Source organism: Canis lupus, chromosome 34 (genome assembly GCF_003254725.2).
Source record: "Canis lupus dingo isolate Sandy chromosome 34, ASM325472v2, whole genome shotgun sequence".
Classification (NCBI taxonomy): domain Eukaryota; kingdom Metazoa; phylum Chordata; class Mammalia; order Carnivora; family Canidae; genus Canis; species Canis lupus.
This window is the reverse complement of record NC_064276.1, coordinates 26,417,292-26,432,555: the sequence shown is the minus strand read 5'-3', so window position 1 is coordinate 26,432,555 and position 15,264 is coordinate 26,417,292. Positions and strand designations below refer to the sequence as shown.

At 37.3% G+C, this 15,264-nt stretch overlaps 2 protein-coding genes across 9 annotated transcripts in view; one reads left to right on the top strand and one right to left on the bottom strand.

Annotated features, from left to right (window-relative positions):
- IFT80 (intraflagellar transport 80) overlaps nt 1–15,264 on the top strand; it is a 123,301-nt gene that overhangs the window by 89,178 nt on the left and 18,859 nt on the right. For all 7 annotated transcript variants that reach the window (XM_049105826.1, XM_049105828.1, XM_025425417.3 and 4 more), the window contains 2 exons: nt 703–866; nt 14,027–14,091. In XM_049105826.1, the coding sequence (XP_048961783.1) occupies nt 703–866; nt 14,027–14,091 (229 nt within the window). The remainder of the gene's footprint in view (nt 1–702; nt 867–14,026; nt 14,092–15,264) is intronic.
- Nucleotides 1,127–15,264, bottom strand: part of C34H3orf80 (chromosome 34 C3orf80 homolog) — a 57,269-nt gene continuing 43,131 nt past the window's right edge. Inside the window, exons 2-3 of one of the 2 annotated variants that reach the window (XM_049105830.1) lie at nt 10,716–10,882; nt 1,130–1,172 (exon numbers count right to left, since the gene is read on the bottom strand). The gene's annotated coding sequence lies outside the window, so the exon portion shown is untranslated. Of the gene's footprint in view, nt 1,173–10,715; nt 10,883–15,264 lie in introns of both variants that reach the window. The other variant, XM_049105831.1, reaches the window with a different exon arrangement.

The window sequence follows — 15,264 nt, the reverse complement described above, 5'->3', positions numbered from 1 at the left end:
ATGGTTTTATGTGTTCAGCATTGAGGAAACAAGTACTCCAAAAGAGCAGTAGTATGAATGTAAATTATTACAACCTTTCAAAGGGCAGTTTAACAGTCTATATTAAAATTTTGTAAGTATGTGCCCTTTGATCCAATTATTGCATTTTTAGAAGTTATACTAAGGAAATAAGTAAGGTAGATATGCAGAGATGTATGTATACATTGTTTAAAACAGTGAATGATTTAACATAAATGTCTATTGGGAATGAGTTAATAAAATGAAATTACAATATACCCATACTTTGCCCTAAGTTATATCTATAGAGATAGGATTGCAAAAGATATTTTGCTTTCTCTTTATTGTTTGAATTATTTGTTGAAATGCCATAAACTTTCAAAGGAAAAAATTAGATTTTTCCAAAGAATATTCTCTAATGTAAAAATGAAAATATAGTAAGCTTCTATTTGAAAATTTAATTTTAGGGATCCCTGGGTGGCGCAGTGGTTTGGCGCCTGCCTTTGGCCCAGGGCGCGATCCTGGAGACCCGGGATCGAATCCCACGTCGGGCTCCCGGTGCATGGAGCCTGCTTCTCCCTCTGCCTGTGTCTCTGCCTCTCTCTCTCTCTCTCTCTCTCTCTCTCTGTGAGACTATCATAAATAAATAAATAAAAATTAAAAAAAAAAAAAAAGAAAATTTAATTTTATTCTTTTTTTTTTTAGACATTTTCTTCTTGTAGATGGTGGTGGTATCTATTTATATTCTTATGAAGGCCGCTTCATTTCTTCTCCAAAATTTCCTGGAATGAGAACAGATATTCTGAATGCACAGACTGTATCTCTGAGTAATGATACCATAGCAATAAAAGACAAAGCTGATGAAAAAAGTAAGTGAATTTTTATAATTTTCCATTTTCCAAATTTCATGAAATTTGTTAACACTATAAAGTTTCCATAACTTAAATTTCACTTTTTTATCCATTAATATGTTAACTTTATATGAAAGAATTAGGAGCTTCCTAATTTGTCCTAAGCAGGAATTAATTAAAGAACTTTAATTCTTTGGTAATTCATAGAATTTTAGAGTTAGAATTATCTGCATTTTCAGAAATGTGGATTTATCTGCCAATAAATTATGTTTTACTTACATAAGTTTTGATTGTTGAACAAGATAATCATGCAATTCTGTTTTGCTGTAAACAGAAAATCAGAAAAAACAAAATAAAATTATTATTGTAAACTGATATAAAATGAGCTGGAAAATATTTTCCTTATGTTCCTTTTAAAAGAAACTAGTATTCATTGATGGTTGTTAAATAGAGGTATATGCTAACAATAGAAAACACAATTGAAGTACCTAGAATTGCTAACCTATGAAATTTTCCTTCAAGGGGGCCCATATGAAACCACTGGTTTCTTCCTAATTTGGGCGCTCCCATATAAGCAGGATACTTGCACCAAGTACAGTAGTCTACAACTTTAAGTGACTGGGATTAAGTAGTAGAGGTACTAGTGCTTTTGACTTCTTTCTTCTCCTCAAATGCTTGCACGAGTATCCTATGATATTAGTGTGGGTGACTATTTGAAACAAATGTCTGGGTATGGGGAGAGTAGAAATTAGAGAGCAATTTACTTATGTTTAGAAGCAACTCTTATAGTCCGCAGCTTCTTTGTTCTTTCTACCAGTTTCTGCTCATACTAACACTAAAATACAAGTTCAGCCTCCCATAGTTCATGGGCACTTACAGTTGTAGAAAGAAGTAGACAAGTCCATCCATATACCTCCATCTCTTTATAATATGTACAATCAGCAAAAGGATGGAATGCTTTTATTTTTTAAAAAGTTATTAGTCTGGGGGCACCTGCATGGCTTAGTCAGTTAAGCGTCCAACTCTTTATTTTGGCTCAGGTCATGATTTCAGGGTCATGAGATTGAGCCCTACATCAGGCTTCATGCTCGGTACGGTGTCTGCTTGAGATTCTCTCTCTCTCTGGCTCTCTCCCACTTCGCATACACTCTCACTCTCAAGATAAATAAATAAAATCTTTTTTTTAAAAGTTATTAGTTTGCATCACTATAAAAAAACTGAGTTTAGGCCAAGCCCAAAGCATTTTGTAATGGAAGCCAAATTCTTGAAAATTTTCTTGCTATGCTTAATTAAAACTTTTGTTATAGTGTTTTTCTTTTTCATTTTTTCTGAGCAAAATTGCCAATTTTAAAGCATAATTTATTGTTACAATATTATTTCTTCTGTGAATATAGCCACTGACCTCAAACTTAACATTCCTAAAGTTTAATAACAGCTAATAATCAATATACTAGAAGTGTGATCCTCTGGAATTTAAATGTCATGTTATACATATTTCATCATTTTTACAATCTGTATAAATTATTCAAACTTTTTGGCTGACTACATATGCCACTACTGTCTTTTCATGCCATTTCTGTCTTTTCATTTTTGTAAACCTTGTGCATGTTTGGTCATATAAAATTACTCCATTTGTGATGAATTGTAGAGTAATTTGGGAATTATTTAAAGGGAATAACCAAAACAAAGCAAACACTCCAACAATCTTCCCCTCATCCCCTAACAATCTTTTTATTTATTTATTTTTAATTTTTTAAAAAGATTTTATTTATTTATTTTAGAGAGAGAGAGAGAGAAAGCACAAGTGGTATGGGGAGGGGCAGAGAGAAGAGAGAAGCAGATTCCTTGCTGAGCAGGGAGCCCAACATGGGGCTGGATACCATGACCCTGAGAGCATGACCCAAGCAAAGGCTGACGCTTAACTGACTGAGCCAGCACCCCCGCAACAATCTTTTTAAAAGAGAAACAACACTTTTCTTTATACCACTGTCATGTTTGAGACTAGAGGAATCCTTTGGTGAAACAGAGAAGGGGACAAAGGCAGCATTTCCTCTTGGCTGCTTTAATACAATATCTCCTGTAATTTTTACAACTTGGTCTGCTTCAGAACATCAGAGAAAGCTGGGGTTGGAAATACAGAACTTGAATTATCATTATTTAGATAATGCTTGATGTCATGAAAGTACATGAAATCAGAGAAAGTAGGTACTGTGAAAAGATGACCTAAAATAGAAGCTTAGGAACAGGGGTCACTAGATGAAGAGTAATTAGCAAAAGTGAATGAGAGATGGTCCAAAATAGGAGAGAATCAGGAGAAAACTGTTATATGTAGCCTGCGTAAGGGTTTCAAGAAAGAGAATGGTGAGGAGCACCCAGTGCTGCTGGGAAGTCAAAATGGAAAGTAGACTCTTTGAATGGGCAACATAGCAGTCATCGGTGATCCATGCAGGATTCATTGCATCATGTAGAACATAGATAGGAGTTGTAAAAGTTGAAAGCTTGTTGTTTCAGGAAGTCTAGCATTAAGAGAGACAAGGAATTAATAGAGATTACTCCAGTGGGGAAGAATTTTTTTTTTTTTTTTTTGATAAAGGCAACTTCAAAATGTTTGTAGTACTAAGAATGAATCGGATGAAAAGGTGCAGGTAAAGGTGCAGGAGAAAGTGGTGATAGTTGATAGGGTTGTATCTTAGAGAAAGCTGGGAAGGTAGAATGACAATGTATAGGTAAAGAATGTGGTCAAGGTGAAGTAGTATGAGTACCAGATACCCATTCACCTGAAATCAGAGCATGTAAGATAAGGACCAGGACTAAGGGTTGAAGATAACTTGGAGGGAAATTCAACTGTTGTAGGTTACCAAAGGTTTCATTTTTATATAGCAAAAATTATTTTTAAGATTTTATTCATTTATTCATGAGAGACACAGAGAGAGAGAGAGAGAACAGAGACACAGGCAGAGGGAGAAGCAGGCTCCATACAGGGAGCCCGACGTGGGACTCGATCCCCGGTCTCCAGGACCAGGCCCTGGGCGGAAGGTGATGCTAAACCGCTGAGCCACCCAGTCTGCCCCTATATAGCAAAAATTTTCAATTTACATTATCTCCTTGAATATTTCATATGTATTTTGTGGTTCCCAAACAAATGTTTTGTCTGTCTTAAGACCAACTCTTGATAACCTATGGAAAACATTTATTTCAAAATATCTGCTCTGTTTCAATAGTGTATTTATTTCCCTCAGCTATTGGTTAGCAAGACAAATCATTGTTAACAGCCCTCAAAAAGAAAAATAATTTAGATTTAATGCTAAAATAATGGTGATACAATTAAAAAATAATTACTTTACAGACTGCATCTTATTTGCACGTATTCATTCCCCTAACATAACTCTAAAAATTAAGGGGTGTTCTGGGGATATGGAGAAGACAGTTCTGGAATCTTTTCCTCAGGAGTTCAGGGAAATTCTCGGGCTGGAAGCTAGCTGAACTCCCAAATCAAGTGTTTTTGACAAATACAGGTTCTTAAAGAGACCTCTCCAACTCCGAATACATAGTTCTGAGGGAGGGACACCTGGCTGGCTCAGTCAGTAGAGCATTCAACTCTTGTTGAATAATTCATGTTGGATGTAGAGCATACTTTAAAAAAAAAATTCTCAGGGAAACCAAAAATTTTGGTACTATAGAACTTTGAATATTCTATAGTAAGGTCATGAATATGAATGTGTAAAATAATATTGATTACTTAAAGAGATTTTCAATGGTTAGTAGATAATCTGTTTTTACCCCTCAGTGAGATATACTACACTCCAAATCTGATGTTAAGGTGAGAGTCCTCCAAAAGATTGCCTTGACTTCAGATGTCAACTGCAAGTCTTGGTGGATCCCCAGACCACCTGTACTTCTGACCAACTGGCTACATATACAGGGGTTTCCATGATCCTTTCAGGTTCAATAGCTTGTTAGAATGACCTCAACTCAGGAAAGTTCTATATATATGACTACAGTTTTATTATGAAGGATATACATAGTATGATGCCTGGGAACTTCTGTGCCCTCTTCTCATGAAATTAAAGTGGTCATCCTTGCAGCACATACACGTGTTCACCAACCAGGAAGCTCCAGTGAGCTTTGGTGTCCAGAGTATTTTTGGCTTATTACATGGCTAATTAGGCACGATTACTAACATCAATGACTATGTGATTGAACTCAGTCTCCATCCCCAGAGGGCAGGGTTGGGGGAGAGCTAAAAATCCCAACCCCCTAATGATTGAACTTTCTGGTGACCAGCCCCTTCCTGAAGCTATCTAAGGGGCCCACCAAGAGTCACTCATTAGTGTAATAGTGACACTCCCATCATTTGGGAGATTCCAAGGCTTTTGTGTCCCAAGAATTCAGTACGAAGACCAAAGAAATTTTTTTTTTTTAATATTTTTTTCTTTATTTATTTATGATAGTCACACACACAGAGAGAGAGAGAGAGAGAGAGAGAGAGGCAGAGGGAGAAGCAGGCTCCATGCACCGGGAGCCCGACGTGGGATTCGATCCCGGGTCTCCAGGATCGCGCCCTGGGCCAAAGGCAGGCGCCAAACCGCTGCGCCACCCAGGGATCCCATGAAGACCAAAGAAATTATATTTTACACCACAGGCCATTCCTGGTCTTTGACTATGGATCCCTGATAGCAAAAGGTCATCCCCCAAAATAGAATGAATATGCCTAAAATTTGGAGGAATCAGTGTGGACCAGGGATAGGAGGCTTTTAACTCAGAAATTTCCAATATATTTGACCATCAGTATCAGTATTATTATAATCATACCAACAATGCCAGTGTTTACTATCTTGAAAGATGAGTCGAAGGGTGCCTGGGTGGCTCATTTGGTTGAGCATCTCTTCATTTTAGCTTAGGTCATGATCTCAGGGTTGTGAGTTCAAGCCCCGAGTGGGGCTTTAATCTCAGCATCTGCTTGAGATCTCAGAGTCTGCTTGAGATTATCTCTCTCCCTCTGCCCCCTCCGCACTCTCCAGTGTTCTGTCTCTCTAAAATAGACAAATCTTGAAAAAAAAGAGTCAAAAGACACTTACTTTCCTAGAGTCACTCTAGTCCTTAGTAATTAGTCCATGCCATCATCACGTTGTATAATCAAAATGTCTTCCAAGGCAAAGCCACCCAAGTATATAGAATTCCATTTAATCTTGTCAGATTGCAAAAGCAGGTGGGGTCTCAGCAATATATAGCTTCATTTTTTTCTTTTTTCTTTTTTTAGCCAAGTATAATTAACATACAGTGTTATATTAGTTTCAGGTATACTATATAATGATTCAACAATTAATTCTGTTCATTACCCAGTGCTCATCATAAGTGTACTTTTAATCACCTTCACCTATTTCCCCCTCTGCCATCTCCCCGCCCACTCCTTCTCTGGTCACCACCAGTTCTCTATATTTAAGACTCTTTTTTTGTCTCTCTCTTTTTTTTAAATTCATTTGTTTTATTTCTTAAATTCCACACATGAGTGAAATTATATGGTATTTGTCTTTCTCAGACTGATTTATTTCACTTAGCATTTATACAGTCTCCATCCATCCATGTTGTTGCAAATGGTAAGATTTCATTCCTTTTAATGATTGAGTAATATTCCATTATATATATAAATCTCACACCTTTTTTTACATTCATCTGCGAGTGGACACTTGAGTTGCTTCCATATCTTGGTTAGTGTAAATAATGCTGCAGTGAACATAAGGATGCATATTTTTGAATTAGTGTTTTCATGTTCTTTGGGTAAATACCCAGTAGGGGAATTTACTGGATCATATGGCAATTCTGTTTTAATTTTTTGAGGAACCTTTATACCGTTTTCCACAGTGGCTGCATCAGTTTGCATTTCCGCCAACAGTGCATGAAAGTTTTTTTCTCCACAGCCCCAGCAACACTTGTTTCTTGTGTTTTTGACTCTAGCCATTTTGAAAAGTATAGTTTTGATTTGTGTGTCCCCGATGATTAGTGAGGTTGAACATCTTTTCATGTGCCTGTTGGCCATCTGTATGTCTTATTTGGAAAATGTGTATTCATGTCCTCTGCCCATTTTTAATTGGATTATCTTGGAGGGGGGTGTATAAATTCTTTATATAATTTTGTGTATTAACCTCTTCCCCTTATCAAATACATCATTTGTAAATATTTTCTCCAATTTAGCAGGTTGTCTTTTTGTTTTGTTGATGGTTTCCTTCACTGTGCAAAAGCTTCTTATTTTGGTGTAGTCCCAATAGTTTAATTTTGCTTTTGTTTTTCTTGCCAGAGGAGACATATCTAGAAAAATGTTTCTATGGCTGATGTCAAAGAAATTACTGCCTATGTTTTCTTCTAGGAATTGTATGGTCTCAGGTCTCACATCCAGGTCTTTAACCCGTTTCAAATGTATCTTTGTGCATAGTGTAAGAAAGTGGTCCAGTGTCATTCTTTTGCATGTAGATGGCCAGTTTCCCAACACCACTTATTGAAAAGACTATATTCTTCCCATTGTATATGCATGCCTCCTTTGTCATATATTGATCATAAAAGCATGCATTTATTTTTGAACTCTGTTCTGTTCCATTGATCTATGTGTCTGTTTTTGTGCCAGTACCATACAGTTTTTATTACTACAGCTTTGTGGTATATCTTGAAATCTGGGATTGTTGACAAAACATGAGAGACACCTAACTCTGGGAAATGAACAAGGGGTAGTAGAAGGGAAGGTGGGTGGGGGATAGGGGTGCCTGGGTGATGGGCACTGATGGGGGCACTTGGCGGGATGAGCACTGGGTGTTTTGCTAAGTGTTGGCAAATTGAACTCCAATAAAAAAAAAATTTTTTTAAAGCTATCTGGGATTGTGATACCTCCAGTTTTATTCTTTGTCAAGATTGCTTTGGCTATTTGGCGTATTTTGTGGTTCCATACAAATTTTAAGATTATTCTAGTTCTGTGAAAGATGCTATTGGCATTTTGATAGAGATTGCGTTAAATCTCTACCTTGCTTTGAGTTGAATGGGCATTTTAATAATATTTGTTCTTCTAATCCATGAGCAGGGAATATCTTTCCATTTGTTTGTGTCATCTTCAGTTTCTTAAATTTGTGTTTTATAGTTTTCAGAGTATAGGTCTTTACCTCCTTGGTTAAGTTTATTCCTAGTATTTTATTATTTTTGGCAGTTGTGAGATTGTTTTCTTCATTTCTCTGTCTGCTACTCCATTATTAATGTATAGAAATGCAACAGAGTTCTGTGTATTAATTTTGTCTCCTGTAGCTTTACTGAATTGAATTCACTTATCAGTTCTGATAGTTTTTGGTGAGGTCCTCAGGGTTTTCTATATTTAATATCATGTCATGTGCAAATAGTGAGTTTTACTTCTTCCTTACCAATTTGGATGACTTTTATTACTTTTTCTTGTCTGATTGCTACAGCTAGGACTTGCGGGACTATGTTGGATAATAGTAATGGGAGTGTACATCCTTGTATTCCTGATTTTAGAAGGAAAAGCTCTCAGTTTTTCACCATTGAGTATAATGTTAGCCATGCTTTTTCCTATGTGGCCTTTATTATGTTGGGTTATGTTCCCTCTAAATCTACTTTATTAAAAAAACAAACAAACAAACAAAAAATAAACCTACTTTATTGAGAGTTTAAATGAATGGATGTTGTAGTTTGTCAAATGCTTTTTCTGCATCTATTAAAATGATCATATGGTTTTTATTCTCTCTCTTACTAATGTGATTTATCACATTGATTGATTTGCAAATATTGAGCCACACTTACATCCCTGGAATACATCCCATTTGATTGTGGTGAATAATGTTTATAATGTATTGTTGGATTTGGTTTGCTAATATTTGGTTGAAGAATTTTGCATCTATGTTCATCAGAGATATTGGCCTGTAGTTCTCTTTTAGGTAATGTCTTTATCTGTATTGGGTATCAGGATAATGCTGGCCTCATAGAGTGAATTTGGAATCTTTACTTCCTCTTGTATTTTTTGGAATAGTTTGAGAAGAATAGGTATTAACAACACTTTAAATGTAGAAATCACCTGTGAGGCCATCTGGTCCTGGACTTTGGTTTTGGGGAGGTTTTATATTCCTGATTCAATTTCATGGCTATTAATCAGTCTATCCAAGTTTTCTATTTCTTCCTACTTCAGTTTTGGAAAGTTATATATTTCTAGGAATTGATGCATTTCTTCTAGATTGTCCAATTTTTGATATATAATTTTTCAAAATATTCTCTTATAATTGTTTGTATTTCTGTAGTGTCGGTTGTTATTTCTCTTTTCATTTCTGATTTGATTTATATGAGTCCTCTCTGTCTCTGTTTTTGTTTTTGTTTTTTAATGAGTCTGGCTAAAGGTTTATCAATTTTGTTGATCTTTTCAAAGAACCAGCTCCTGACTTAATTGATCTGTTCTATTGTGTTTTTAGTCTCTGTTTCATATATTTGTGCTCTAATCTTTATTATTTCCTTCCTTTTACAGGCTTTGGGCTTTGCTTGTTTTTCTTTTTTTAGCTGTTAGGTATAAAGTTAGGTTGTTTTGAGATTTTTCTTGCTACTTGAGATAGGCCTATATTGTTTTTCTCAGGTAATATTTCTCCTTCTCTCTATTTGTAAAGAACTGGTGGGCTGTTTCTACCACTGGGCAATATAACTGCATTCACATTTGACCCCATATTTGCCAGTTGGAGTGGAAGTACAACCCACTCCATCAGGTCCTTAGAAATTCTGACCTAAAAGTTAATAGTTTCTTGCCTAGGAATCATCTCTGCTTTTGATAATTGTAGTTGCAACCTTGGCCCTGAGACCACTGTATCTAGTAAGAAGAAGAAAGTTGAGGTGATATGGGAAAGAAAGGGAAGAGTATAGCCATCATACCAGATTCTCCCATTGTGAGAATAATTGTAGTCATACTAGCATCTTCCTTAGCCCCTATTTCCTATTTCCAGTGAAATTGCAGGGGAATTTATCTAGTGTGGACACACTCTTTGCTCCCTTTATATGGAATGTCAGTACACACTTATGAATGCTTGTAAGCTGGTTCTTCATGCCTGTATTCCCTCTCTCCTCATTTTAAACAACCATTATTTTCATTGCCCATTCTAATTCTTTACCAAACTATTACTCCCAGAAAGCATCTCTCTGCCATTGTTGGACAAAATGGCTGTAAAGTGTGTCCCTTGTTCTGAAGAAATGTGATTCAGTGGTCCAAATCAGTGCAATATCTTCTGCTCCGGTTCTTTGATAGTACTCTGAGCATTTGCATCTACCACTGCGTAAGCAAAGCCCAACTCAGAGCCAGTGTCTATCTCTCATCAGGACCCAGTTTTAGCCCCGCAGGGCTACCGGCATCAGTCTGACTTGCCAGCTCTGTACAAGGACTCCCCCCAGGGAATCTTCCCCATAGCCACCTGCAATCTCTAAATCTCTCTTGTTGGCAGACAAAACAGTTCCTGTTGACATTTTGTGCCTCTGAGGGTGCAAAAGGAGCATGTCTAGATACAACCTCTCTGCATTGTTTCAGTTCCACTCACTCCATTAACCCAAGTGGCTACCTCAAGTGAGCACACTTGCTTGTCCATTCCAGGCATCTTCTGATGCTGGAAAGGGGTTCTTCTCACGGGCACTGACATGGCCTACTTGAATGCACCCTTCAGATTCCCATAGTGATTTCCATAGGGTCGTGCCCCAGAAGGGCACCCCTTTAATAGGCCAATCTTCCGTTGCCCTTCTGCCTGACCATGTATGTGGCCGAGCCATTGACCACTGCCTGTGAGTAGGTCAAAATCCAAACATGAGAGCAAACAGCATGCAGTGCAGCTCACTGAGCCAATTTGTGTTTACCTTTTTCAGTCAGAGTGGTGGCCTTCCAAGCTGAATGCTGTGTGTTCATGTTGAAACTGCCACCCATAAGCCAAGCAGCTGTTTGTTGGTCTGTTGAGAGCTGTTTACAGGCTCTGCCCGAGTCATGATAGAATCCTGCAGCTCTTCTCATGGTTCCAGGGTCGTTTCTGGGGAAGAGAGTCTAACTGCTTATGATATGCTGTGTAACTCCATGCATTCCCTTGGTGGTGTGTTCTGCACGCACCATGTCTGTTTTATTATGGAACTTTTCTGGGCACTGCCTTCCTCATTAGAGCATTTCTCTGACATCACCCAAGACATCCTTATTTTATGCTTTTTAGTCAAAGGCAGTTTCTTTCCTTCTTTCTTTTTAAGATTTTATTTATTTATTCATAGAGACACACACAGAGAGAGAGAGAGAGAGAGAGGCAGAGACCCAGGCAGAGGGAGAAGCAGGCTCCGTGCAGGGAGCCTGATACGGGACTCAATCCCAGGTCTCCAGGATCACACCCCAGGCTGAGGGTGGCCCCAAACCGCTGGGCCACCGGGGCTGCCCACAGAGGCAGTTTCAATTAATATCTGATAGCAAGCTAGCAATTGCTCCTCCAAATGGAAGTTGTCTTATCTAGAGTTCTAGTAGCTATCACTGGAAGGTGTTCACAGACTTTTGTCAATTAGCCCCAGTCTACATTCCACACAAGACTGCTGTACAGAGAATGTATCCTAATTAGCACTCCAGCTTCTATTTCACAGCATTTGATATAACACCTGTGTGTTCCAGAAGTCTCACTGATTCCCACTTTGTATGTCCAATTAATATTTGAGGGGTGGATTTTTCATGCCTTTTGTTTTACAGTACTTGATAAGGGAAACATTCCCCAGCTAGGCACAATATCTGTCCCTGTAATACATTCAGATAAGAGTCACAACCATTTCATATGAAGCTTCTTCAAGTATACTAATTTTCATTTAAACATTCACCTTAATCCCATTAATTCTTGTATTTCTTTATCCTCTCATTCTAGTTGATCATCAGTAGGACTTTGCCAACGGGTTTTAGTTTTAAAGCACTAGGTAGTATTTCCTCAGTCAGATATAATATCCAGTCCCATTCAACATTCAAGTAGAGACATAGCCTCTTGACATAAAGCCCATTTAAACACTCCAAGTTTCATTCAAACTTCACCTTAATCATATTAACCCTTGTTTTTCTGTGTTCTCTCAATTTAATTGTAGTCCTCGTTAGAACTTCACCAATGGACTTTGGTACCATAGTGCATGGGACTCTCATATCAAGAAGTCCTAGAAACTTCTCTCTTCAGCCCCCTGACCATTTTATCCACTCCTGTGCATAAGGCCTTAGGTCCCCAGTAGAGTGTTGAGCCAAGGAACCATGGCCCTTTTATCAGTCCATCTCTTGATTAAATTGGGGAACCATCATCCCAGGCAATTGGAGGTGAGATTTCTTTTTGCTATTTTGCTGTATAGCTTTCTAAATTCTTCCAAACTAGGATGAATAAAGCAAATTTGTTTAAAGACCTTCAATGTTGGGGGACCAACAGGGATTCCTATTGATCCATCCAACTTCTATTTTTTTCCCTATCAATATTTGCTTTATTCATCTCATTTCTTAAGATTTTCAATCTGTGGGAATGCAAGCCTTGATGCTCCTCACCTGTCTATCTCTAATTATTTTAGTCTTTCTCATTATTTGTTTTGACATAACATTTTCCTTGGGTAATGGCTCTGAGAATAGTAGCTGTACCTCAGGCTGACCGGAATCAGGATATTCTCCAACATATTCTTTCAGTGGGGGTCCTGGGCCTAGAGGCTGTAATTGATATTGGCTAGAATCTATATTTGGCCCATCTCTTACTTTCATCTTACCTATTACCGATTATAATAACCACGGGATTGTATATTTTTCCTTTTTCATATTTGCATTTTCTTATGCATCTAGTAAACCAACTGCCCAGAAGATGGATCCGTCATCTCAAAATTCTGTAGGTGACTTTTACCTTATAGCTGATTGCAGTTAGCTGCTGTTTCTTACTGTTAGTGACCCTTTTGCCTCTAAGAGTTAGAGGTTCCTCATTCCCTGTTCTCTCATCCTTTCTATTCCTAAACCACATGTTTCAATGAGTTATGGTTGGTCCAGTGAATCTCAACCTTTCTGACACTAACTATTCCGTTTTTACCTTAACCGGTATATTGCAATTAGTTTCTAATACTATTAACTTATAGTTAGCATGGACTCCAGGGCTTAAAGGCAAAATTCTCCTCAAGACTGCCCTCACTTTAGACACTAGTTGTAAGTAAGTCTCAGGGAGTCCCCAGGCCAACCCGCTTTGCTGACTGACTGGCTACAAATTCAGGGACTCCTATGGCGCCCTCAAGTTGGTTAATTTGCTAGAATGACTCACAGATCTCAGGAAGGTGCAATACTTAGAATTATAATTTTATTATAAAGGATACATTAGGGTGCAGCCTAGGAAAGAATGCAGAACTTCTGTGCCCTCTCATGAAATTAGGGCATGTCACTCTCCCGGTATACCAGTATGTTCACCAATGAGGAAACAATGCTAAGTTTTTATGGGATTTTTACTACATGGGCATGATTAACTAAATTATTGGCCACATGATTGAACTCAATTTCCAGCCCCCTCCCCCCCAACCTCCCCATCCCCAGAGGTCAAGGAGCTGGTGACCATCCCCCATTCTGAAGCTATCTAGGGGCCCACCAAGTCTCCCCACTAGCATAACTAAGATACTCCTAATCACTCAGGAAATTACAAGGGTTGTTGAAGCTCCCTGCCAGGAACTCAGGACAAAAGCCAGACAAATTACTAATTATACTATAGGGAGCTGGGTACTGACCCCAGAGAACTGAACAATACATAACACATTGCCTGATATTATAGTAGGCACTTGGCACATTTTTCTTTTGTGAAATATGATTGCTTGAGTATAACACTCATAAGTTATTCATCCAAATCAGAGTTCTGAAAATTACAAATTACATCTGGACTTGGGTTTATCATTGTAGATCCAATGGAGGAGTGAAGCCATGCCATTAATAACTATTCTAATTAGGGAATATGTTTTAGGAAGAAGATTCAGTTCCACCATTTTCTAAGAAACATGGCCCCGTTAATAAGTAGGAATTTGATGCTGCTGCTCTTCTATGCTGATAGATATTCTGTGGTCCAAAGAGTTAAATAATTTCTCATCATGATATGATAATTCCATTGAAGTCTACCAATAAAAATTCTAATATAATATATTAACTAATGCTTTACTTTTTTTTCAAGTAATCTTCCTTTTTGAGGCATCAACTGGAAAACCACTAGGTGATGGGAAGCTTCTTTCTCATAAGGTAATGGACCTTAGCTATTTCTGATGTAAATAGCCACTATTTATTTACTTCCTTTTTAAAAATAATGTTCTCATTTTAAGGTAAAAAAACAGAAATTAGGGGATCCCTGGGTGGCGCAGCGGTTTGGCGCCTGCCTTTGGCCCAGGGCGCGATCCTGGAGACCCCGGATCGAATCCCACGTCAGGCTCCCGGTGCATGGAGCCTGCTTCTCCCTCTGCCTATGTCTCTGCCTCTCTCTCTCTCTCTCTCTATGTGACTATCATAAATAAATAAAATTAAAAAAAAAAAAAAAAAAAAAAAAAAAAAAAAAAAAACAGAAATTAGTTTAGATTTTTAACAAAAAAAAATAGGCTTTTTTGCAATAGTTATCTCAATCCTCCACTTTATTTTTATTTTTTTAAGTTTTAATTTATTTATTCATTTTAAGTAATCCCTATACCCAGCATGTGACTTGAACTCATGACTCCAAAATCAAGAGTTACATGCCCCTTCTGACCAAGCCAGCCAGGCACCCCTAGAAATTAGTTTTATATTTAAACCCAATGTGCATTCTATATAGAGTATTTTGCCTAAAAATGTCATAAAGACTAAGCACTAGTAAACTCTGTAATAGAAAGCTATATATACTAATTAATTGGATAAAAGAATCTGAGTTACATGTCATTATCCAGGCTGTTTACTGGTTTTCAATAAAATGTCCTATCTTGGTTAAACTTTTATCACCTATCAGGAAATAAAAATGTTTTGTATTCCTAAACATCTTGCAGTTTTCCCATTGACCTATCCTTAGCCACCATTTTCTTTAGGTTTTAACACTAGTTAAACTGAAAAAAATTATATAGAAGTACAAAAAGATCTTGAATTGTGAAGTGTTTATTGGTTTCTGATTTTTAGCATTAAAATAAGCAAAGGAGCACATTTTATTTATTCTAATAGAGATATATTAAGGTCTAAAGATGTTTTTAACTTTATCACTCAATGCCACTACTGAAACACTACTCTATACTTTATTTTCTTCTTTATATATTTATTAGTTTGAATTTGAATAACAAATATATTCATAAGCTTCAGAAAAAGCATAAAAAAGTATACAGGGAAAAAGTCTCCCTACTACATCTATTTCTTATCAGTACAATTCTGTTCTACCAAAAAATAACCACCATTATTAAACTC